Here is a 26,058-nt window from a genome sequence, read left to right on the forward strand (position 1 = left end):
TGTTTCAATGTTTTTCGGTAACAATCTTGTTCTCCTGTTGGGCAGAATGTTTTGTACTGAGAGAAATCTCTCAGCATCACAGGAAGTGATTGGACAAAATTTCAATGAAGCCACTTCATCTCGTTTTAGTTCAACCGCTTCGTCTACCTCACCTCTTAGCACCCTGGCTACTTTTACTGTCGTTTTCCATCATGGATTCTGCTGCAGAACTCTTATGGAACGTTTTGCTGACAGCAGCTACCTTTCCAGAGGTTCGGTCAAAACTTCTTCTGACTTCTTCCACAATCCTAAATGACTCCACTTGGGGGAAAGCCACTTGTCTTAAACCCGGTGATTGCTCCCGGCAGCTTGTTGAAGTTTGAAGATGCTCCAGTTTGTGCAAGGGGATATTAGCTCCCACCATTGCAGTGCACCGGTCTATAGAAAATTGTTGTTGGTCGCTGTTCACAGTGGGCTGGTAGAAAGGCTGCGATTACAATGCTTTTTGTACTCGTGTCAAATGCATTGCAGTATTTCTATGTTGATCTATATGGTATCTTTTCACATTTGATCTGAAAAATAATAAAATTGACTTCAATTACAATGTTCTTATATTTCTATAGCTGGGCTAATTGGCAATAATGCTTAGTATAAACGTAATAATAGCGTATGGCCTCCAGAGAGGCCTGGTAGGGGTCTTTTTCTCATAGACGGCCTATTCGGCGACCTGCATGTCTGTGAAAATGAGGGTCTTACCTAGGATGATTTCTAATGCTGAAAACGCCATACACACTCAGCCCCAGAGCCACTGGATTTAACCAATTAAGGTTAAAATCTCCGACCTGGCCGGGAATCGAACCCGGGACCCTGTGAACTGAAGACCAGTACGCTGACCATTCAGGCAATGAGACAGACAGTATAAACATGCATTTGTTTCATTAAAGAAACGAAAAAGACTATTAGAGGTGATGTTTCTAGAAATACAAAACTTTAAAGTAGGAACAAGAGAATTCGTAATTCACATGGAAATAAGTCCTCAAAAATCTGTGGCTTGGTTCTAAAAGGGCCAATGTCAAGAATCTTAGTTTTGAGTTATAAGCTTCTGAATATTTTCTGCCATTTTCTGACAAATATTAACAATTTCTTTGTTGGCTATTTGTTTCTATCATTATTGTAAATTAACTTAACTAAGGCTTATTTTTAAATACTAAATTTCTAGAATTTTCAAATTCAAAATTAAAGGACTTAAGAGGACATTGGCCCTTTTTAATATCATGAACTCTCTTTTATTATTTGACATTGGCCCTTTGGACTTCTGGGTCAAATACACTAAATACCAAGAAACAGGTAATTTTAAGATAAATATTTCCGTATATTCATTAATTAAATAATTTTATTCATTCATCACTAATTTAATAACTGATAGCAAATGTTACATCTTCCAGAAATCACATTTTGTCACCATAAAATTTCATAATTTAATTATGAAAACATGGTTTAATCTCGAAATCAGGGGGAGAACTATTTATTCACATTTCTTAATATCAAAAAAATAATTTGCACATACACTACGGCTGGTACTGTAAAAGAAGAAACAAAAACATGTATCACTCGTTTCCATCATCATCACCATCCTGATCCTCCCCCTCATAAAATATCAGTTCATCTCTTTCATCTGACTCTGTTTTTTTTTCTCTCAGGTGACTGATGAACTGCATGTAGAATGGACGACTGCTTATGTTGATGTATGGAAGGAGATCCTTTAAGTCTTTTAATTTCTTTTCTGGAATGGGAATGATGGCATCAGAAATAGGTGCGAGTTCTGGCATCGACAAACGTCGAGTTTTCTTTCTGTTCAGATCTATCATCTTGAATGATTCTTCAGAGGAGTAACTATGTTTGTAGGAAACGATTCCTGGCATATCTCAGTGATACTTCTTCCACTTTACCTTGTTCCAAACGACAGGATTCCCTTCTGTGTTAATTTTCTTGTGCAGATAATGACTTCTCATCAAGTCTTTAAAGCTGTAGAAATCCTTTTGCTCCAGCTCTATTGCAGTTATGGGTGGCTTTCGGGGAACCATGCGTAATAATTTGCCCCAGTCTCTTGGCAGTTCCACTTCAACAGTTGTTGTTTTCTTTGTCTTCTCAATGGCTGCGTGAATAGAATCAGCTTGCAAGTGAGTATGTCCAACTTCAAGAAACTTGTGGTTGATTTCCAAACATCTTCCCTGAATCATAAATTCTTTCACTACTCTCAGAAACATGATTGCAACAAAAATATTTTTATTTTGTCCAGTACACGAATCACTATACAGGTGTACCTCCACAATTTTGTCGGGCAGTTTCAGCAAATAATCATATAGACAAGAAGCTATTTCCTGGCCACCTCTTCCTGCAACTGTTTCATTCCAAATGTAACACACTGGTGAACATTCTTTAAGTCCTTTTACATAGATCGTCAAGTTGAAGGTCCAAAGTTGTCTTTTGTAAAATGCCACACCACAACGTAGAAAAGGTGTGGGTAGACATTTCTGCAAATCAAAGGCCAGTTTTACAACTTTGGAATTCTGCTCAGCTTTCTTTTTATCACTTTCTTTCTGATCATAAGCAGCCTGGCCTAAATCCAAATGTTGCTGTCGTTCCATTTCAACCTTACAACATTGAGCATCATCAGTACAATTCTTGAGTAACATGACGTATTTGTCACATTTTGCACACGTGTCAGTCTTCGGTTTGTGAAAGCTAAGATTAAAACAGGTCACAAAAACTCTTCGATAACATGCTTCACTTCTTGGCTTCACACCTTTGGTTTGGCAGAATTCTTGATAGAGCCGGTACATTGCTGAAATACTCAAGTCTGGAGATAAATATTTCTTAGAAGAATGAGATCGTGAATAATGATTTTCGTAGGAAGGAAACATGTTAATATGTTCCTTTATTAAATCAATGTCATCGGAAGGAACTTTTGGATGATTTGAATGTTTACCACGTCCATCTTCAGAACACACTCCTCCTTCAGAGCTCCGTCTTTTCTCCACAATTACTCTTACCTTCTTTTGTGTTAAACAAAATATATTAAGGAACATATTCTGACATACTTCTAGCTTAGTCTGCAAGGAAGCCAAGTAAAGAAAGTACTTTCTGGAATATTTTCGTCTGCTTGCAGTTCTTCAGGTTTATTCCTTAAACGCTCCACATGTTTCTTTTCCTCATACACATGATTAGCTATGAACTGATTTTGAGCTTCTGGGGACAATTTGTAATATTCCATGAACATTTTTTCTCTCTCATTGTCACTTACTTTTTCTCCGCAATTTTTCCTGCACTTGCACGACGATTTCATAACCTTAGCAGGTATAATTTTTCCTTTCGATGTCACATATTGCTTTCCTTGAGTTTTCAGTTCTTTCCTCTGATTTTTTCCCCATAATTTTTGGTTTTGCTTTCTTTTTCTGGACGAATCTTGTGGATCACATTTCTTCCTCCCCCTTCCACTGAACTTTGTTGTTTCATTGCCAGGCTGCTGTTGAATTTGATCAATTTCTTCAGTCCTTGAAGATATTTTAGCTATCCTTTGTACAGCTTTATTCCCTCCGTCACTGCTTTCGTCATTACTTTCCCCATCACTTGGAACATACTCATCAGAATCTTCAAATATTATATCTTCATCAGAACTTGAAATCACGTCTGGCAATAATGATGAACATACATTTCCTTCTCTACTCGTACTGGGAAAACCTTGAAGAAAATAACAATGAAATCAATTAATAGGCGGTTCACAATATTTTAGATCGGTATTAAGTAGAGATACCAGTCAATTTATGGGTTTGGGCTGGAAAAATGAGGTATAAAATAACAGTTTATTTTAGTAAACTTACCTTCAAGGCAGAGTGACGACTTGTGCGCTAATATTTCAGGTGGAGTTGGTTCCTCATGCTCTTCCTTGTCGCACATTGGGCCATTTGTCGAGTAGGATTCTGATAAACAATGTGTAATATGCCCTAGAAGTTATAAAGTAAATAATGTTATGATAATACGCTAAGAAAAATATCCCTCATGAAAACAGGACACTTGTATTCGATTATTATTAGCGTTATTAATGTATTCGTATCTTCAAAACAAGATGATGACTGAAGTTCTGATTTAACTGGTACATTTTGTTGTCCAGACTCCTCACAGACTACATTTATGACGTCTGACCAATCATGTTTTGGTATATCGTTTGTAGCTTGCTCTAAAGTAAAGAACAAATAATAGTAAGAAACCGGACTGCAAATATGTAATCAAAATAAACCTAATTACTGTATCATACGTGAAAAACAAGCTATTTGTGGGTATTATAATGAACAGATTTACTTACCGCTGATGTCAAAGCCTGTCTTCTGGCACAAAGATACCATTATCCGGCCTCTGTAAAACATGATGTGTGTGCCTACCAAGACTCTCTACTGTAGATTCCTCATTGACAATGCACTAAAATGTTCCGGGAATTGTTAAAGGAACAACACTTATTATTGTGTATTCCCGCCAGATTTAAGACCAATGTCACAGCACTGTTTCAATTGTTGAAACAATCTGTCAGCAATAAAGGCCAATGTCGACATTGGCCCTTCTTGAAACAAATGTAAAATGAGAGAGAGGGCCAATGTCAACATTGGCCCTTTTATGCTAATGAAAATCTTGCTAAAACACTCTGGGGCTTACATCTTTAAACGCCAGTATCCTCTCATCCTATGTGACTCAGACATTGGCCGTTTTAACAATACGGAGAGCACGTGAAACTGTATGCCGTACACCAATAAAACCAGTTTTGATAAATCTTGACATTGGCCCTTTTAGAACCAAGCCACAGAAATGTTCAGTTATAATCTGGCAGTTTCCTGTCAAGTTCACCGGGTGAAAAAAATAATTAAAATGATGTGGAACAATACCTGAGTAGCATAGAGGAGAGATCCTTCCTATATGCTTGTCAGAGACTCACCAAGCTGCCCCTAGCAGTATTCTTACTTATATAAAATAATTAAAATGGAGGCACTATAAATCTCAGATTTGTGAACATTTTATATGTTGCTATTTGCCGGCTTTGGTCAGCCGGGTCAGCTGTCATGAAGACTGTTTTCTGTTGCCTGCAATAGATCCTGCAACATGTATGCCCACATGGCTGCCATCCTCACTGAAAATTAGAAAACAGCGTGATTTGAAATTGTCATGGCATGCGCCCATAGACTTACTTTTTATCACAATTTAGCAACACTCTAGATGAGATGCTAGAGCTTACGCACCCCACTCTCTCTTTGCTTGCACCCCAACCAGCACATCGGTTAGTAACCGGACATTACCAATCCGGACCAACAGTCTTTTCACTGGCCTGGTCTTGTAAAGATAGTCTTTGTAGCCTTGTTAAACACCCTATGACATCCTCTATGTGTAGCATCTGTGACATCGTCCTAGCTGCACCACATTCGCTATTCAACCTATGTTTCGCGAAGGCTTAGCGGAAGTGTAATAGAGTTCACTAGAGCCTACACATAGTGCTGGTGAAAGTTACTCACAATTAAAAAAAAAAATACATTTCAGTTGTGGTCCGCTTCTGTGGTGTAGTAGTTAGCGTGATTAGCCGCCACCCACAGATTCGATTCTTGGCTCTGCCACAAAATTTGAAAAGTGGCACGAAGGCTGGAATGGGGTCCATTCGGCCTTGGGAGGTCAACTGAGTAGAGGAGGGTTTGATTCTCACCTCAGCCATCCTCGAAGTGGTTTTCTGTGGTTTCCTACTTCTCCTCCAGGAAAATGCAGGGATAGTACCTAACGTAAAGACGCGGCCACTTCCTTCCACCTTCTTTGTCTGTCCCAATCTTCCCATGGCTTCACAAGGCCCCTGTTCAGCATAGAAGGTGAGGCTGTCTAGGAAAGGTACTAGTCTTCCTCCCTAGTTGTATCCCCAACCCAAAGTCTCACGCTCCAGGACACTGCCTTTGAGATGGTAGAGGTGGGATCCTTTGCTGAGTCCGAGGGAAAAACCTACCCTGGGGGGTAAACAGATTAAGAAAGAAAGAAAGAAAGAAAGAAAGAAAGAAAGAAAGAAAGAAAGAAAGAAAATATTTCAGTTGTAAATCTCTATTTTCACGGGAATTGAATCAGAGTTCAAAATACCGATTTTTAATTTTCATCCACTCTGTGACAAGAGACCATCGGCATTCTAACTCGTCGTTCAGTAATTAAATGATTATTTACATTTTAGCAATATCAATTATTGAAAGTTCACGACTGCTACAGCATTGCAACAAAAAAACTTTCCACAATACGTAAATTGATATGCCTATGAATGCTACAATGAAATGCGATCGTAGTTCAGTCACAAAAAGAGATAAATGGAACAAACGAACTTACCTCCTTACAGCAAGCTTGGCAGAAGACTACCTTTCCCTCGGTAGTGAAATTGGGATCCGCTGTCATCCACCGCTTCAGCCAGTAAGACTTTGACGATTTTTCTTTGCAATTACATTTTTTTATGTCACGCCGACAAAGACGGTTCGTATGGAGATGACGGGATGGGAAAGGCCTAGGAGTGGAAAGGAAGCGACCGTGGCCTTAATTAAGGTACAGCCCCAGCATTTGCCTGGAAAACCGTGGAAAACCGTGGAAAACCATCTTCAGGGCTGCTGACAGTGGGGTTCGAACCCACTATCTCCTTGATGCAAGCTCACAGCTGTGCTCCCCTAAGCGCACAGCCAACTCGCCTGGTGATTTTTCTTTGGGCATTGCCACTGACACACTTCTTCACAATAAATCACAACACGTTCTGAAGATAAAGCGCACACGTACATCAGTTCACATCGAGAAGGAGGTATAAGGGTTCGACGTTGATTGGTTCTCGCATGTGTCTTAGAAGGTTGGAGGGGTTGACGGCTTCGAGGTCAAATTGTTCCTTGTTTCTCCTGACAGAAATTTCCCAAGAACATTTCTGGTGACTTGCAAGAACTCCCATTTTTGTTCATGGGGTAAATAGATATTGAGAAATGAGAAGATAATACTGTTGATCACATTAGTTACAATATAATGCACTGGAAGAAAATCGGCTTCTTTAAAATAGATTCAGAACGCATCAAATAGGCACTTATACTCCAAATAGGCACAAACCTCTGAATTAGGCATTTATAGGCACAATAAAACCAACAAAATCTAGCTTAAAGGACCCTAAATAGATTTATATCTCGAAAGCCTACGTTTCTGAACACAGGAATAAAATAGGCAAATAGGCAAATTCCCATCTATATTCATTACAATTAAAAACCCCTGACCCGGCCGGGAATCAAACCCGGGGCCGTCGGTTGACAGATGGATGCGTTGCTCCCTACACCGCGGGGCCGGACTTCATTTTGTCATACTCAAGACATAAATTTTTGAAATAAACTGTTTTCTTTTCCAAGTATACACTAATGTTTATATATAAAGTCTACTCTTCAGCAGATAAGCACTTCATTGGTTTCTGTATGTGTTAAGTCTTTGTTATTATTATTATTATTATTATTATTATTATTATTATTATTATTATTATTATTATTATTATTAAATACATTGCAATTAGGAGATATCCCAGTGGCATTGGTTACTTACAATAGCATAACCATGAAATAAAATTAAAGCACTGCAGTAACAATACAAAACCCAACAATAATTTAACAAACAGTTCCATGAAAACCAAATATTACAAGAAATTATATCAAAGCAGGAAATTTTATGATAACAGAAGAACAGAACAGAACAGAAAGGAAGTACCTTAAGAAAACAAGAGTTAAGTTGTTTTAGCTGGTTGTTGAACATCTCACCAACACATCAAAGGTTTATGGCATTGCAAGGGTGGGAAAGTGCTAGGATTGGGAAGATAGTGACCATGGTCTTAATTAAGGTACAACCCAAGCATTTGTCTGGTGTGAAAATGGAAACTCACGGAAAACCATCTTAAGGACTGCCGACAGTGGGGTTCAAACTCACCATCTCCCAAATGCAACTTCTTGGTTACAAGACACTAACCACACAGCCAATTCGCTCGATAGAGTTAGAATTGATATAATTGATATACAAGTAGTGTAACTTCATAATTAAAAGCATTTACAAAGAAATTAATACAAAATTTGCAGAAAATAACTTAAAATCTTTCCATATATTTGTGTAACATAATTATAACACAGTCCCTTACAAATTCACTCAAAATATACAATATAATGGCTTGTATCAACATTGCATTGAACAAGTGGACCAATACTAATATATTCTTCTAAAGAATTGTATTAAAAATTAACTCCATAAAGAACCAAGTATTAGATCGATAACTTATAATCTACAGGTTGTCCGTTAAATAGTATAGCAAGTCATGCTCAGGATAATACTGTGAAAGGATGCTAACATACCTTTTATAGAGTTCTGTACCTTGAGTGCAGTTTGTAAACAAAAACTTAGCACCGAGCGTGTTGGCCATGCTGTTAGGGTCATGCAGCTGTGAGTTTGCATTTGGGAGATGGTGGGTTCGAATCCCACCATCAGCAGCCCTCAAGATGGTTTTCCGTGGTTTCCCATTTTCACACCAGACATGTACTGGGGCTGTACCTTAATTAAGGCCACGGTCGCTTCCTTCCCATTCCTAGCCCCTTTCCTATCCCATCGCCGTCATTAGACCTATCTGTGTCGGTGTGGCGTGAAGTCAATTAAAAGTTGAAAAAGAAACTTACGTTGTTCGCATACCTGTGCTCGGATTACAAGAGATCGCACTGTATTCATTCATCCATCACTCTTTCAAATCTTAAACCAGTCTGCAGCAGATAGCAGCTCAATTCCACTTGGGAAGGCGTCATGGCACATTCAAAGCAAACAAAATCAGCTCCTAGATGCCTAGGCATATCCCATCCTTGTGTCACCAAAAACCTTTGCCGTGCAAGGAGCGAAACATGTCCTGCATATAACTTCATGTTAATGAGGAAACTCTAACTGTAATAACATTTTGATGTATTGAATAGGTGGTTTATAATAAAACATAGTTTGTTGTAATTAACCTTTTCTGTGTTAGTGCGACGTTATCTACACTTGGCCATGTTGTAAATAGTCCTGGGAAATCAAGCGCTTGCATGTAGTGTGCAAGTCCTCTTCTGGCTTCCTCTGATATACAGTAGTTAGCCCAATGGCCAATAATTACAAAGCATATATGTCGATAATTTCTGTGTATCAACACAAATTGCTGGCTCTCACCATCAACATATGGTATGCCACTTGGATACTGTACCTGTTTTTTTACTGACACCAATGCTTGGTTTTAGAGACACTTTCGCTTGTACAGACACACACTGTTGATCCCTGTCTTGAAACCGGGCCATAGATTACCAAAGGCTGCCGTAAGATATATACTAGATTAGTACCTTAGCACAAGAGTTATATAAATATTAACAAGCAAACAACAACACTACTCCGTTCGTCCATAATCAAATGTACTCTCGTTAATGTTCAGTCAAAAGACCTTGTGTGCCGGGCTGAGTGGCTCAGACGGTTAAGGCGCTGGCCTTCTAGCCCCAACTTGGCAGGTTCGATCCTGGCTCAGTCCGGTGGTATTTGAAGGTGCTCAAATACGACAGCCCCGTGTCGGTAGATATACTGGCACGTTAAAGAACTCCTGCGGGACTAAATTCCGGCACCTCGGCGTCTCCAAAGACCTTAAAAAGTAGTTAGTGGGACGTAAATCAAATAACATTATTATTATTAAAAGACCTTGTAGATAATATTCACAGTAAAGCTCTCTATAAATTGTTTGCGAGTGGTAGTAATGTTCGCTGGATTGTGTTCTCCCAATGTATAAGTAGATTTTCTCATCGCCACTCCCTTTCGCCTTCTCTGCGAACCATGTGACCTTGCCGCAGTGGGGAGGCTTGCGTATCCCAATGATGCAGATAGCCAAGCTGCAGGTGCAACCATATCGGATGGGTATCTGTTGAGAGACCAGACTAACAAATGGTTCATCGAAAGGGGGTAGCAGCCTTTTGGTAGTTGCAAGGGCGGCAGTCTAGATGAGTGACTGATACGACCTTGTAATAATACTCAACATAGCTTAGCTGTGTTGATACTGCTACATGGATGAAAGCAACGGGAAACTACAGCCGTAACTAACTCCCGACGACATGCAGCTCTCTCTGTATGAATGATGTACTGATGATGGCTTTCTCCCAGGTAAAATATTCCGGAGGTAAACTAGCCCCCATTCGGATCTCCGGGTGGGGACTACACGAGAGGGGGCAATCATCAGGAAGATGGATACTGACATTCTGCGAGTCGGAGCGTGGAATGTTAGAAGTTTGAATCGTTGTGGTGGGTTAGAGAATCTGAAAAGGGAGATGGATAGGCTAAAGTTAGATGTAGTTGGTATAAGTGAAGTACGTTGGCAGGAAGAACAAGATTTTTGGTCAGGCGACTACCGAATTATGAACACAAAATCAAACAGGGGAAATGCAGGAGTTGGTTTAATAATGAATAAGAAAATAGGGCAGCGGGTAAGCTACAACGACCAGCATAGTGAAAGAATTATTGTCGTCAAGATACACCAAACCAATGCCCACCACAATAGTGCAGGTCTATATGCCTACTGGTTCAGCGGATGATGAAGAAATCGAAAGAATATATGAGGAGATAGAAGATTTAATACAATGTGTAAAAGGTGGCGAGAATCTAATTGTGATGGGAGACTGGAATGCAGTGGTAGGCCAAGGAAGAGAAGGTAGTACAGTAGGAGAATTTGGATTGGGACAAAGGAACGAAAGAGGAAGTCGGCTGGTTGAATTCTGCACTGATCATAATTTAGTCCTTGCCAATACTTGGTTCAAACACGACAAATGACGGCTGCATACGTGGACGAGACCTGGAGACACTGGAAGGTATCAAATAGACTTCATTATGATTAGGCAGAGATTCAGAAACCAGGTGTTGGATTGCAAAACTTTCCCAGGAGAAGACGTGGACTCTGACCACAACTTGTTGGCCATGAAATGCCATCTTAAGCTGAAGAAATTGAAGAAAGGAAAGAATGCAAAAAGATGGGATCTAGACAAGTTGAAAGAAAAGGGTGTGTGGGATTGTTTCAAGGAACATCTTGCAAAAGGACTAAATGAAAAGGCTGAAGGAAACACAATAGAGGAAAAGTGGATAGTCATGAAAATTGAAGTCAGCAGGGCTGCTGAAGAAATGTTAGGAAGGAAGAAAAGATCAACTAAGAATCAGTGGATAACTCAGGAGATGTTAGACCTGATTGATGAACGACAAAAATAAAAGAATGTTAGAAATGAAGAGGGCAGAAAAGAATGCAGGCGATTAAAGAATGAAGTGGATAGAAAGTGCAAGGTAGCTAAGGAAGACTAACTGAAAGAGAAATGCATGGATGTCGAAGGTTGTATGGTCTTAGGAAAGGTAGATGCTGCATACAGGAAAATCAAGGAAACCTTTGGAGAAAGGAAATCTAGGTGTATGAATATTAAGAGCTCAGATGGAAAGCCACTTCTAGGGAAAGAAGACTAAGCAGAAAGATGGCAGGAGCATATCCAACAGTTGTATCAAGGTAAAGATGTAGATAATTTGGTTCTGGAACATGAAGAGGCTGTTGATGCTGATGAAATGGGAGACCCAATTTTGAGGTCAGAGTTTGACAGAGCTGTGAGTGACCTAAATAGGAACAAGGCACCTGGAATTGATGACATTCCCTCTGAATTACCGACTGCCTTAGGAGAAACCAGCATGGCAAGGTTATTTCATTTAGTGTGCAAGATGTACGAGTCAGGTGAAGTCCCATCCGATTTTTGGCAGAATGTTGTTATACCTATTCCCAAGAAAGCCGGTGCTGACAGGTGTGAAAACTACCGCACCATTAGTTTAGTATCTCATGCCTGCAAAATTTTAACACGTATTATTTACAGAAGAATGGAAAAACAAGTTGAAGCTGAGTTGGGAGAAGATCAGTTTGGCTTCAGAAGAAATGTAGGAACACGTGAAGCAATCCTGACTTTACGTCTAATCGTAGAGGATCGAATCAAGAAGGACAAGCCAATGTACATGGCATTCGTAGATCTAGAAAAGGCATTCGATAATGTTGATTGGACCAAGCTATTTATGATTCTGAAGATGATAGGGATCAAATACCAAGAACGGAGAATTATCTACAATCTGTATAAAAATCAGTTTGAAGTGATAAGAATCGAGGGCTTTGAAAAAGAAGCAGCAATCCAGAAAGGAGTGAGGCAAGGCTGCAGTTTGTCCCCTCTCTTCAATGTTTACATAGAACAGGCAGTAAAGGAAATCAAGGAGAAATTTGGTAAAGGAATCACAGTCCAAGGAGAGGAAATCAAAACCTTGAGATTTGCCAATGATATTGTTATTTTATCTGAGACTGCAGAAGATCTCGAAGTTGGTGAATGGTATGGATGAAGTCTTGGGTAAGGAGTAAAAGATGAAAATAAATAAGTCCAAAACAAAAGTAATGGAGTGCAGTTGAACGAAGGCAGGTGATGTAGGAAATATTATATTAGGAAATGAAGTCTTAAATGAAGTAGATGAATATTGTTACTTGGGTAGTAAAATAACTAATGATGGCAGAAGTAAGGAGGACATAAAATGCAGACTAGCAGAAGCAAGGAAGAGCTTTCTTAACCCGTTAACGCCGTGCGTGTCCATATGATCACGGCCTACATTCCTTCATTTAGATTGCTCTCAGTGCTTTGTGTAGCGCTGGAATTGATTGCTGATTGTGTAGATCAATTCAAGAAGCATGTGGCAACTGTATGCAACTGTAGTGATATTGACATTAGAAGGCTTCTACTTTTTTCACCAATTGTATATTTCCCCACTCTTTGTAATATATTTAAAACCAACTTCATTACAAGTCTTTGACCATATGTTAATTTTAGTTCAAGTCTCTCCAAGGTTTTTTATAAAATTTGTTTTATTTCATGTATATGTAAATCAGGTGCCTGATTCTATTTTAAGGTTAAGATAATGGCTGATGATGCCTAAATTCAAGGCGAAACATGTACCATTTTAGTTTTCATGCCAAAGTAAATCAACTAAAGACTTATTTTATTGATTAGGTGGTGAATTCAATAAATTAACTTATTGTTCCAATTAATACAGTTTTGTCAGTCACAAAGATAAATCTAGTTGTTCCCATGATAAATATTCAACATTGATAAGAGTATCTACAAGTGGTAAAGAACTGTGCATGTAATTAAAATAGGTATGAATGCTACATACATGTGATGTTCTTTTGCAGGATATGGTAGCTTACCAAGAGCGAATCACTCAACTCCATTGTCTGACTCACGGATCGACGGAAGTGGTAGTTTACTGTGTGGTATGGACGTTCCAATGTCCTCTCCTTATTGTCCAGATAATACGTTACCCCTTCTGGAGACTGTTGCCGAAGACCAAGAAGTCTGCAATAAGCATCGCACACAAGGTGAAAAATGCGTGTTGCTAAATGCTAGTTTGTACTTACAAATAGCAGTGCATTTTTTGTAGAACGAGTGCTTAACATTGAAAATTAGAATTTAGTTCTATTATATTTTCAAGCTGTAAAAATACAGGACTGCTTTGAAAAGCAAAGAAAAATTTGTTGCTTAGAGCAGTGTTCACAAAACATCACAAATTAACCCATTCAAGTCAAAATAAATGGCCACATTGTTGACTGTGGAATCAGATTTAATTTATCCACCTGTAGTTCGAGCTTCATCATTATCATCACCATCATCATCATTGACCATTTCCAGTTGCCTGGGTGTGGTGTACGAGCCCCCTCCATCTTTGTCTGTCCATAAACCACTGTTCTTTCATAATCTTCTCCCAATCTTGTTGTCTCTTCTCGATTATATTTTGATTATATTTGATTATTGTTTGGTCGAAGGAGCTATACCAGATGAATGGAGAGTTGCTATAGTAGCCCCTGTGTATAAAGGAAAGGGTGATAGACATAAAGCTGAAAATTACAGGCCAGTAAGTTTGACATGCATTGTATGTAAGCTTTGGGAAGGCATTCTTTCTGATTATATTAGACATGTTTGTGAAATTAATAACTGGTTCGATAGAAGGCAATTTGGTTTTAGGAAAGGTTATTCCACTGAAGCTCAACTTGTAGGATTCCAGCAAGATATAGCAGATATCTTGGATTCTGGAGGTCAAATGGACTGTATCGCGATTGACATGTCTAAAGCATTTGATAGGGTGGATCATGGGAGACTACTGGCAAAAATGAGTGCAATTGGACTAGACAAAAGAGTGACTGAATGGGTTGCTATATTTCTAGAAAATAGATCTCAGAGAGTTAGAGTAGGTGAAGCTTTATCTGACCCTGTAATAGTTGAGAGGGGAGTTCCTCAGGGCAGTGTTATCGGACCTTTATGTTTTCTTATATATATATACCGTATTTCACGGCATAATCGTCGCACTTTTTATACCAAAATTTTCGAAAAAAATTGTAGGGTGCGACCATTATACGATGAATATTTAATACCAGTATTTGTATTACTCAAAAAATGTATTTATAACTAAATTGTATTTGATACAAATTTAAGATGCACGTAATACTCGCGTTTATACATCAAAATAATTAAAATAGTCTAAAACAAAATTCATAATTTTTCGCAACAATTCGGCGAACGTTTTTCCAACCTGAAAATAAAAATGAACGTATTAAGTTAATTTGTCATTAATTTGAGTATTAAAGTTAAAATATTACACTTGCAAAAAATTATCGCTTTGTTGTGAAATGCGGACTTACCGGTACACAATTTATTCCAAATCTTCGGTGTCGCTATCGCAGGTTTCGCTATCTGATGCGCCGTCCTCACCTCTGTTAATACCAGTATCAGATTCTTCGTCTCCCTGCCACACTGCGTCATCTTCGGAACCGTTTAGTGCATATTCTTAGGCATCGTTTTCCCCTTGAAAATGATGTAAGGCGGCAACTTTCTCCCGTCAGCTGTAATGGCTAGCATTGCCGTGCATCGCATCTTCTCACTACCGCTAGTTTTCATTAATACACTCCGTGATCCTTTTAGCGCAATAGTGCTGTTGCGAGGCATATCAAAAAAGATTGGAGTCTGATCGGCATTACCGATTTGAGAAAGCAAGTACGAAGTTTCCTTGCGCAAACGTATGACAAATCGGTGAAAATTTACAATCTTGTCCGTGTAATCAGCAGGCAACTTTTGGCTTAGTGTTGTTCTCCTTCGCACTGACAGATTGTGTCGTCGCATGAACCCCTTCATCCACCCACGAGTCGCCTTAAACTGAGTTACCGGTATGTTGTGTTTGCGCGCTACCTCCTGTCCCTTAATTTGTAACATTTCATATGATACACTGCAGCCATTGTTATGTATTTCACTGACGTACCTAAACACTTCTTCGTCAATTATAGGAAACTTCTCTGTTTTAGGACCTCTAAACGCGCGTCTAGAAGGGTTTGTGCTTTTTAGCTTGTTTTTTTACTTTCCGCCGTCACGCACCAACTTTTCACTCACAGAAAATTTTCTTTCTGCAGCTCTGTTCCCGTGCTGTTCAGCGAAGGCAATTACGCTTAGCTTGAAGCCCGCAAAATAGTTTCTATATTTACCCATAATCGCTTATAAATGCTTCACACGTTAATGTTTTGCGATATAAATGACTTTCCGTAATTGTTCACTATTAAAACAAATTATTTCTGCCAACACCCAAAACACAAATTAAAAACTTAAATTCTCACGCACACATGTCTACAGTAATCACGTAAATCTGAAACAAATAAATGCATCTGTGATCTGTCCATTCCAGAGCAGCCAATACTGTTAGGCAGCAAGGAAGCATGCAACAATTTATCAGTTTAGCTCGTTGGTTGCGACACACTACTGCGCATGCGCAAAGCTCGCAAGCTCGCTCTGGCTAGCGCGGTGTAGATCTACTGTATAGTTGACTGTATTCCGAGACGTCAGTAACAAACATTCATTTTTTTCAATTTCTTTTAAACATACGGTAATTAGGTTAATATTTCTTCCCAGTTATTGATGATTTTACATTACATTACTGACGAGTTTATAAAATAAAACTTTAATAGCATTGGATAATAATTATCTTGACTGCTTGGATAAAAGGTTTCATCCCATGCCCGGACACTTATGACGTAGTAGTAAGATAAGAGTTTAGCGATGACAACTGAGACATCGTAAATAATTCGGCTGAATAATTCCGTGGAAATCTACGTTATCGTCTTGGATTTCACTTTGTGCGCAATAACACAGGAGCCGGCCCCATGGAGCCTTACACGGAGGCCTCGGGTTCAATTCACGGCCGGGTGAGGGAATTTTACCTGTATCTGAGGGCTGGTTCGAGGTCCATTCAACCTACCTAGCCGGTATTTCCTGGCGACGTTGCCGATAAGCGATAACTTACAGCCTTACGTATTTCAAATGGGAACTCATAATATGTAGGTGGTGATTAAATAGTACACTGTCTCGCGACCACGTTGTCAAACTGCCGATAGCCTACCGGTAAGCATAATATGTAGGTGGTGAATAAATAGTACACTGTCTCGCGACCACGTTGTCAAACTGCCGATAGTCTACCGGTAAGCCATGCGTCGTATTATATACCGGTATTATTTATTTATACGTTGTGCAACATGTCGCAAACGTGACTGTGTTGCCAAATTGCCCATAAACCATACACGTATTTAAATTGCGCATTCATGTGCAACTTACGTTGCAGTTCCATTTACCTTTTAACCAGATTAGTGAACAAAATTTGGACGTGCGACGATTATGTAATTAAAGGTTTAAAGTCCGATTTTTGTATTGAAAATAAAGGATGCGACGATTACGCGGTGGCGACGATTATGCCGTGAAATACGGTAAATGATATGAGTAAAGGAGTGGAATCGGAGGTAAGGCTTTTTGCGGATGATGTTATTCTCTATAGAGTGATAAATAAGTTACAAGATTGTGAGCAACTGCAACGTGACCTCGAAAATGTTGTGAGATGGACAGCAGGCAATGGTATGTTGATAAACGGGGCTAAAAGTCAGGTTGTGAGTTTCACAAATAGGAAAAGTCCTCTCAGTTTTAATTACTGCGTTGATGGGGTGAAAGTTCCTTTTGGGGATCATTGTAAGTATCTAGGTGTTAATATAAGGAAAGATCTTCACTGGGGTAATCACATAAATGGGATTGTAAATAAAGGGTACCGATCTCTACACATGGTTATGAGGGTGTTTAGGGGTTGTAGTAAGGATGTAAAGGAGAGTGCATATAAGTCTCTGGTAAGACCCCAACTAGAGTATGGTTCCAGTGTATGGGACCCTCACCAGGATTACCTGATTCAAGAACTGGAAAAAATCCAAAGAAAAGCAGCTCGTTTTGTTCTGGGTGATTTCCGACAAAAGAGTAGCGTTACAAAAATGTTGCAATGTTTGGGTTGGGAAGAATTGAGAGAAAGAAGAAGAGCTGCTCGACTAAGTGGTATGTTACATGTTATAAACCTCATTTTAGGTCCGTATTGAAAATTTAACAGTTCAACAATGATAAAGGTGTTTTAATTTATTCCACCTATTCAATACTTATATTATCACGTATAGTTGTTACATAATTAAATTCTTAGTTACATGGGACATGTAACAACTATACGTGATAATATAAGTATTGAATAGGTGGAATAAATTAAAACACCTTTATCATTGTTGAACTAAGTGGTATGTTCCGAGCTGTCAGCGGAGAGATGGCGTGGAATGACATTAGTAGACGAATAGGTTTGAATGGCATTTATAAAAGTAGGAAAGATCACGATATGAAGATAAAGTTGGAATTCAAGAGGACAAACTGGGGCAAATATTCATTTATAGGAAGGGGAGTTAGGGATTGGAATAACTTACCAAGGGAGATGTTCAATAAATTTCCAATTTCTTTGAAATCATTCCGGAAAAGGCTAGGAAAGCAACAGATAGGGAATCTGCCACCTGGGCGACTGCCCTAAATGCAGATCAGTATTGATTGAAATTGATTGATTGACACCTTTCTTCACCAGATCTGTCAATTTTCCTCTGGGTCTGCCTACTAGTCTTTCTTCTTTTACTTCTTTTTCATATTCTCTTTTTGCTTGCACCCATCCTTCTTATATGGCCAAACTACTTCAGTCTTGCTTTCTGAATCCTCTGTAGTAGGGAGTCTCGTATTCCTATTTGAGCTACCTGTCATACAAAAACATGCATAAAATAAAAACTAATGCAGACAATTCACTCAAATTTTGCATTCATGCCATTGAAGAATATGACTTACCCATTCTTCATTCCTTGAGTGGTACAAATGTTTCATTGGGAATAATTTCAGAAAAAGCGGATCCGTGTAATCTAAAAAATTGCGATTTCGGATGGTGGATGGACTATACATTTTTCATAAGTATTTATGACACGCTTCTGTATCCATGAAATGGATATATAGCAGGATTATCATCTTTTTTCTCCAATTTCCAATCACTACGGTGCTTTTGTGTCACCAGCCGCGCACGTTTGGAAGAACCTGACGTGGCATTTTCACTTTCTTCAATATTCTGCTCACTTCAGTAGCTTTCACTGTTGGTATCACTATCCCATAACTCGGATTCATTTTCCTGCCATAATCGCCATCTAAAACAATGTCTTACAAGCGCCTTCAATCTTTCGTCGACATTACTGCGAAACTGGTTCTGTTGCGTAATGGATACTGAATACAGTTGAAAATAAATTGTTATTCAAAAATGCCAGTGTCACACAGAAATACTGACAGATTGTTTAACAACAGTACATGCCTCTAGTTCCCTAGTATTGTTAGAAATGATATTGCACAGGGAATCTAATATACGAAGATAAGCGAGGCACTGCATCATTGCAAGCTGAGCTCATAATTTGATTTGTGCGTCAAAACACCGCGCGCGACCACAACTCGTCATATGACGCGAATGGGTTAATGACATATTGTGAATACTACCTGCTCAACATGGAATGAAGGTTAGAGGTGGGGTTCATTCATTTTAGTGAGAATGTAGAGATGGACTGTGAACACTTTCCCTACCATCAGTGTTCACAACAAACAAATTAAAAGAGAAAGAAGGAATGCAAATCTGTTTAGTATTAGGCCTATATTTGTTACATCTTTATTCACTTATATTGTTGTTTTTCATTTAGTTGTCTATTTTAGGTAGTGTCACACTAGGCTCGCTAGGCTTTCAGAATTAGGAGTTAACTGATATGTAGCTGCTTCTAACTGTTCACGACAGTTGACATCTGTTCTGCTCTTCTTCTTTGTGATTTTAGGATGTTCATTTTTGATACAAACTGTTCACAAAATGTTGGTACGCACAAACAAACATAGCTGTAATTCTGGCCGCAAGTGACTTAAGTAGGTATTTAGAGGGGTCAGTATTTTAAAAAATATCTAAACCAATAATCTTTAAAATTGGCTTTCACAAAGGTGTCTTTTGTGTGTGAGTAACTTCCAGTTTTTAGTCTTGTCGTACTTTCACTATATCTGTTGTATAGGATTTACAAAACGCACTTTTCACTAGCTTCGAACAGCGCTGAATAACAGTACGAGTCTGCTATGATACCTCTTCTAAGCTAAGCAGAGTGGTTGAGTGAGGAGAGGTATGTTGTAATGTCTTACTTCTGCTTGTCTGTGTTCAGGGAGATATCCTGCTAGAACATTTTTTGCAACCACTGGCTTAGAGTGACCTTTCTCAGTTCATTGTAGTTATGGAAATGCACATATAGTTCCTTTGCTAGGAAAGATACACAAGAATATTCTCTCTCTTTTTTTTTTCCAGTCCTTGTTCCTTTCTCCCCACAGTAGAAAGGGATTCTTTTTATTCCTGTGAAGAAAGTAGCGCACAAACACACACACACACATGCATACATACATACATACATACATACATACATACATACATACATACATATTAAACCATCGGCTTTTAAAAAAGACCAAGCTGGAGTATCTTAAGAAAACTTCGAGAAATGCATCATGAACCTTGTTTGATTTACCTCTCTAATAAGTAAATTTTCAAGAAGTATCGAGCGCTGGATGGTTTTAAACTTTTTAATGTCTTCTTGGCTATACTGATAAAGGTGTCACTTTTCTTTTTTCTTACCTCTAACTTCTGCCACATAATAATAATAATAATAATAATAATAATAATAATAATAATAATAATAATAATAATAATAATAATAATAATAATAATAATGTTGTTGTTGTTTAAGAATTTCCTTTCAAAGAACATAGACTCAAACAAAACAGCTGACATAGACAAAATTGTAACTCAGTTTGGGGTCATCCATCCATTCACAAATTTACATAAAATAAGTTTCATTGTGCTAAGCCTGTATTGTCACAACTAACACTCTAGCAGTCCTTATCACATATTCAACCTTTACAGTACAATCTGAATCTTTGTTGATAGACTATATTAAGTTGGGCTGAGTGGCTCAGACAGTTGAGGCGCTGGCCTTCTGACCCAGCTCAGTCTGATTCTGGCTCAGTCCGGTGGTATTTGAAGGTGCTCAAATACACAGCCTTGGGCCGGTAGATTTACTGGCACATTAAAAGAACTCCTGCAGGACAAAATTCCGGCACCTTCGGCGCCTCCGGAAACTATAAAGTAGTTAGTGGGACGTAAAGCTAATATCATCATTACTGTTATTAAGACTACATTAAAATCGATATATGTTTCATCGCTACCGGGACATCATCAGTCAATACATGAATAACAGACCTTGTAAAAATTGTATACGTGATAAGGATGCTAGAGTGATTCATAAATTTAAATACCTGGGAGAAATTCTCATTCCCAAAGGAAATTAAAAGGCGGTATTAAAAGAAAGGACGAGGAGGATGGAGATGGCCTTCGGACTATGCCATGACACATAAAAATCAAAGTCCATTTCCATTAAACCCAAGTTAAGACAGAATGGAGTGTCTTTATGGAGCAGAAACACCAACAAGGGTGGCATACTCAGACCATGAAAAAAGAGAAAGGAATTTCCTTAAAAATATCTTGGGGTCCATAGAAGTTGCAAAATAATGCAACATACATTCCAGATGCGATCAAACCAGGAACTCTATAAAACCATCGACAAAATTATGACTACGTTGAGGAAAATAAGACTGACCTTTTATGGATGCATTAAAAGGATGAATCAAGAGAGGTTGGCCAACAAAATACTCCTACAAGAAAAGTGGAAAAAACAGCCTGGGTGGCTTACACAAATGTATAAAGACCTAGAAGAGATACAAGTCAGAACAACATTTAGGAAAAAGTTTGCAGGAGTGAGGGATAGACCCAAAAAGCCACTGGCCAAGTCACGGAATGTCTCAGTGGAAGAAAGAGAAAGGAGAAGCCAAAGACTTACAAATCTTTGGCGAGAGTGCAAAGAGAAGGGCATTAGGCTGTGTGACAGAAGGGCAGGTAGATTGTGTAAACATGGCGGACGGATGGCCTTATCATTGAGTGAATGAATGAATAATAACAGATGGATACTATGGATAGATGTGTGTGTAATGAGAAGTGAGGTAGTTTCCCATTGCTTTCCTCGCTAGACCATAAGTGTTATGTATCAGTCTGCCAACCCCATTGAAATGAATGCTCCAGCCAACCCTATGAGTGACACTTTCACATCATTCGGATTGGCTGTGTAAATCATTAAAGAAACAACTCGCATTATCAGATGTCTCGCTTCGCTATGACTTCAAGCTTTTAATATTTTAACTTTCACCCCACTGCTGTAATCAGAGTATCTGACAACAGAGAAAAAAATCCTGATTTCTTTGTGGTAGTATGCATTTGACAGTACAGAGATAAAAGATGCCTTTTCTTGTTCACATTTTAAACTTGTTTAGATTATGGAGTGTTGAGACGTTGTGAATAATTGGCTTCTGTTTTTATGCACACTAGGCGCAGCTTCATAATACGATCTGCAGAGCTTCAGAACCACCATTATGAAAGATATAATATACGTACACAGATTAGCGATCCCATCCTTCATAGTGAGTGTCGATATCGAGCCAAAGATCAATACCCGTTCAGAACCTGGTGATCTGGCAACCTTGTTAGGATCTGTGAATGGCAGAACATCATGTTGAAAGCATGAAAGAGTGCACTTAACTACAGCTTTCTCTGATAGGTGGCTAAGAATCGTCCATAAGGTTCTGTATGAACTGCATGCCCTATAGCATGGCTGGCTTATTTGCGTGTATTGGAGAAGCTGTGTCGCTAAGATTATAGAGTTAGTAAATAATACACTAGAGATTGTACGAGTGCCACTGCGAGATAATCACTGCAGCAAGCAGAGCATGTTGAAATCTTACTGTCAGCTGTTTGGCAAAAAGCTTCCTCTGCTATACTCATCAATGTAAAAAGAAAACTTTTAAAATTGTGTGGATATTGATAAGGTTTGAAAGTCTTACATGTCAACATTCTCAGATACCCGTACTACAGTATAGTTGTGATGCTTCTGTTCAGTAGAAACAAAAAAAGCCCAAATAGCTTAAATGCAGGAGAAATGCGTGAAAAAAGAGAATGGTTATGATTTAAGTAATACAAAAGTAATTTACTGTTCATGTTAAGTCTTCAAACAACGTTTAAGATTGGTGAACCTATAATTCTCTATTTTTTGTGTAAATGTTCAGGACTTAAGCATAATTCTGTCCAATGACCAGAAACATTATCTCTCGTACAAAGCGAATGAGCGAGTTCTTAGGCCTACAAGTAATCAGAAATATGTTTTCCCATAATGGTATTAATTCTTCTGAGTTACATATAGTCATGAGAATAAAATAGGAATGTTAGTACCATCAGATGACGTTCCTCCTCCATTAAGAAAGCCGACTCCCAAAGATGTTTGCAGGCCTTGGAACCTCTGTAAATTTGAGTGTGTCGATACTGGATCAGCATTTTTTGATAAGCGGAAGAAAGACGTTTATATTTTTTGAAACTTTCTAACTGTTGCTTTATGTGTAAGTCAGTTATTTATATTGTCGATGTCCCTCGAAGTCTGGGTGTTGCAAATTGAGATGTATGTTTACCTGTATTTTTTCTGTACATTTTGGGGAACTTCAAACTGATAGGACATGGAGAAAGGCATTTCCGCGGGGTTGGAGGATGGATGCACATCATTTCAGAATGCCCTTCCCGTATGCAATACGAATGTAGATTTGTCAGTTTTCTATTTGTCTTACTGCAATGGACTGGGCATCACAGAGCGGAACCACCAACATAATTCGGCACTGATCCACACGTGGAAACCTGAAGTAATTTTATGTGCAATCCATAGTCCTAAAAGTATGATCATGTAGCACTGTGTGGTATGCAAAAGCAAAAAGGCAATTATTATTTTTTGTTGCCAATTTTTTTCAACCCTGAAGAAAGTGGTTAATGACAGGCTTGATGTAGCTGTACCAAGGGCTCTCTTTATGTTGTCACTGTGGACCCTAGTACCACCACCACCACCATGAAGGTTCTTAAATTGAAGTCTGTAGGATATTTCTTTTGTAAATCTTCACTGAACTGCATTTATTCTTTGGACCTCTTTTCTTGCAACAAAAACAAACTATATGCAATTCCTTCATAGTGTAAATAAAATAACAATACCATATATAATTCCAATATAAATACAGTATGGAAGTGATAAATTTTCCACCTAACTCATTCTTGGTTGCCAGTGTTTGGCCCAAATATCTTAATTTTTGTAAGAGAGACCAAGTCTCACATAGAGCCATTGCACTGAGTACTATCTTGATCATTCATCAATCAGCATTTGCAGATTAGTCTTCGGCCTACAAAAGGCCATGGTTGGTCCGTGGTCTGACAGCTTTGCACTCCAACCAAGCGAGCAGAGGAGGGGTGGCCACGGCTTCACCATGGCTCTACACCTCTGTATTCAGGAGATGGAGAGGGGCTGGTCCCCGCTGTTGACTGTCCTGAGAATGATTTTCTGTGGTTTTCCATTCTCCTGCACTAAAGAGAATGCTGGGACAGTTCCAAAGCCATGGCTGCCAACCCCCTCACCTTCTCCGAGCATCTCCTTCACCATAACAAGTCTCCTGGCCTGTGAGACAGCATCACCGTCTTAAGAGCCTGGCTCCATGGCTAAATAGTTAGTGTGCTGGCCTTTGGTTACAGGGGTCCCGGGTTCAACTCCCGGCAGGTTCGGGAATGTTAACCATCATTGGTTAATTCCGCTGGCACGGGGGCTGGGTGTATGTGTAGTCTTCATCATTATTTCATCCTCATTGCAATGTGCAGGTCACCTACCTGGCGAACTGAACATGTCCTCGGACACTCCCGGCACTAAAAGCCATACGCCATTTCACTTTGCTGTCTTAAGAGGCCCACCTTCCCCTTCAGGGGAGGAATGAAAACATTTTGGTAGTAGTATTTGTCAACCAAGTTGTCATCGTTATCACTATGGTAAATAGTTTTTTGCAAGCAAAGATGTTTCTATACCTACAGTATCCACTCATCTTTGTCCTTCTTGTTCTTCTCAAACTTTGCATGGACCATGCTTTGTGCCAACGCTAATACAGTGTAATTGGCTTAATGTTTCCTCATGTGATCAAAAGTGTTGCTGTTTTGGTATATTGTTGGTTGTCTGGGTGTGGGATGCAAGGATGAAATACTAATGGTGCGAAACTTGCAGCAAAATTATAATGGTGTGATTATTTTGTTCTTAAATATTCTTGTACCCTTTTGTCCTATTATATCCTAGTACTGACTGACTGAAAAGTACCTATGCATGACAATAAAATATTTATCAATTAATGCTGGAATATCTTGAAGAGCTACCAGTAGTTTTGATGTAATTAATTCAAAACTTTGTTTTGGGTCTTTTTTCTTTCTTTTATGTGTTTTTCTGTGTAGTACACATTCCTATGCATCCTTTAATAAGTAATTATTAGTATTTTAGTTATTTTTTTAAATTTTTCATGATTATTTGTTACATTTTTTCAACTTTATTATACAGTATTATTATTTTGTAGATTTTCTTGTGAGCTTTGTTTGATTTAGTTTCTGTGTTTTTGGTTATCTTCTTTAGAAGAAGAAGTGGATGCATTTATTAAGCATGAGTGTGATGATTCAGTGCTTAATTCCCATAGTGAGGAGGTGAAAGAGGATGAACCTGTGCCTGTTGAAGGTAAGCATGATTTGAGTAAGCAGGTGCTTTATGATCTTTCAACCCCTTTCTTTAACAGCAATTGTTTCAAAAGTTCTCGTTGTCCTCAGGTATGTTGGTTTTGAATTATTTTGTGCCTAAATGAAAATTCCTTACTAAACTTGCATGACTGAATATTGTACATTTTTTGCTGTCACACTAATTTTATCAGTCATTAGAACAGTATATTCTCATGCACTCTCATTGAACACTTGATTTTAGAATTTATGCAGATAGAAGATTTTTAGGAAATATTTTTCTGACTAGCAGTTGAACCCATCATTAATGGGTTAGTTTTACACATCTATAGCGGTAATGCCATCTACCAGACATGAGTGACAGTGGAAGAGATAAAGCACATCTCTATTAACACATTGACGACCGGCCCCGGAGATCTCCGTAATACCGAGACCAGCGGTTGTTGACGGGGCCCGGGACCTCCTTTTTTACGCACGGGCTTCGTTTGTAGCTTGTTGTGCTATCTGTTGGCTATAATGTTAACTACTATCAGTCATGTCATGGAGTAGAGGGATCGTAGATTTTAGTATTGTTGTGATTGTACACTCTTTGTAGCCATGGAAACTTTGTACATACATGGGAGTTCTTATGCGCTGATAATTATTGTACAAGATGGCGCACCCATGGCAACGTGCCCTATGTGACAACAAAGTATTTCAATTTTTATATGTAGATTCATTGCCTGATGTGCCACATGGGTGATGAGCCTTGAGAATAGTTAACAGCCGACGGTAGTTGCTAGGCTACGAGAATTCTCGCTTTTATGTACCTCGTATTTTCTTGATTATTGATGAAATTTTGGTTAAGAGTGGGTATTCCAAAAGGTGTAGTCA

The 26,058-nt window shown here is 38.7% G+C and overlaps 1 protein-coding gene across 1 annotated transcript in view; it reads left to right on the forward strand.

The window, feature by feature from the left end:
• Positions 1–26,058, forward strand: part of Frmd5 (FERM domain containing) — a 371,042-nt gene that overhangs the window by 325,885 nt on the left and 19,099 nt on the right. The window contains exons 10-11 of the mRNA XM_067146590.2: positions 13,277–13,462; positions 25,091–25,189. Of these exons, the coding sequence (XP_067002691.2) occupies positions 13,277–13,462; positions 25,091–25,189 (285 nt within the window). The remainder of the gene's footprint in view (positions 1–13,276; positions 13,463–25,090; positions 25,190–26,058) is intronic.

This window comes from Anabrus simplex, chromosome 4 (assembly GCF_040414725.1).
Source record: "Anabrus simplex isolate iqAnaSimp1 chromosome 4, ASM4041472v1, whole genome shotgun sequence".
NCBI classification, from domain to species: Eukaryota; Metazoa; Arthropoda; class Insecta; order Orthoptera; family Tettigoniidae; genus Anabrus; species Anabrus simplex.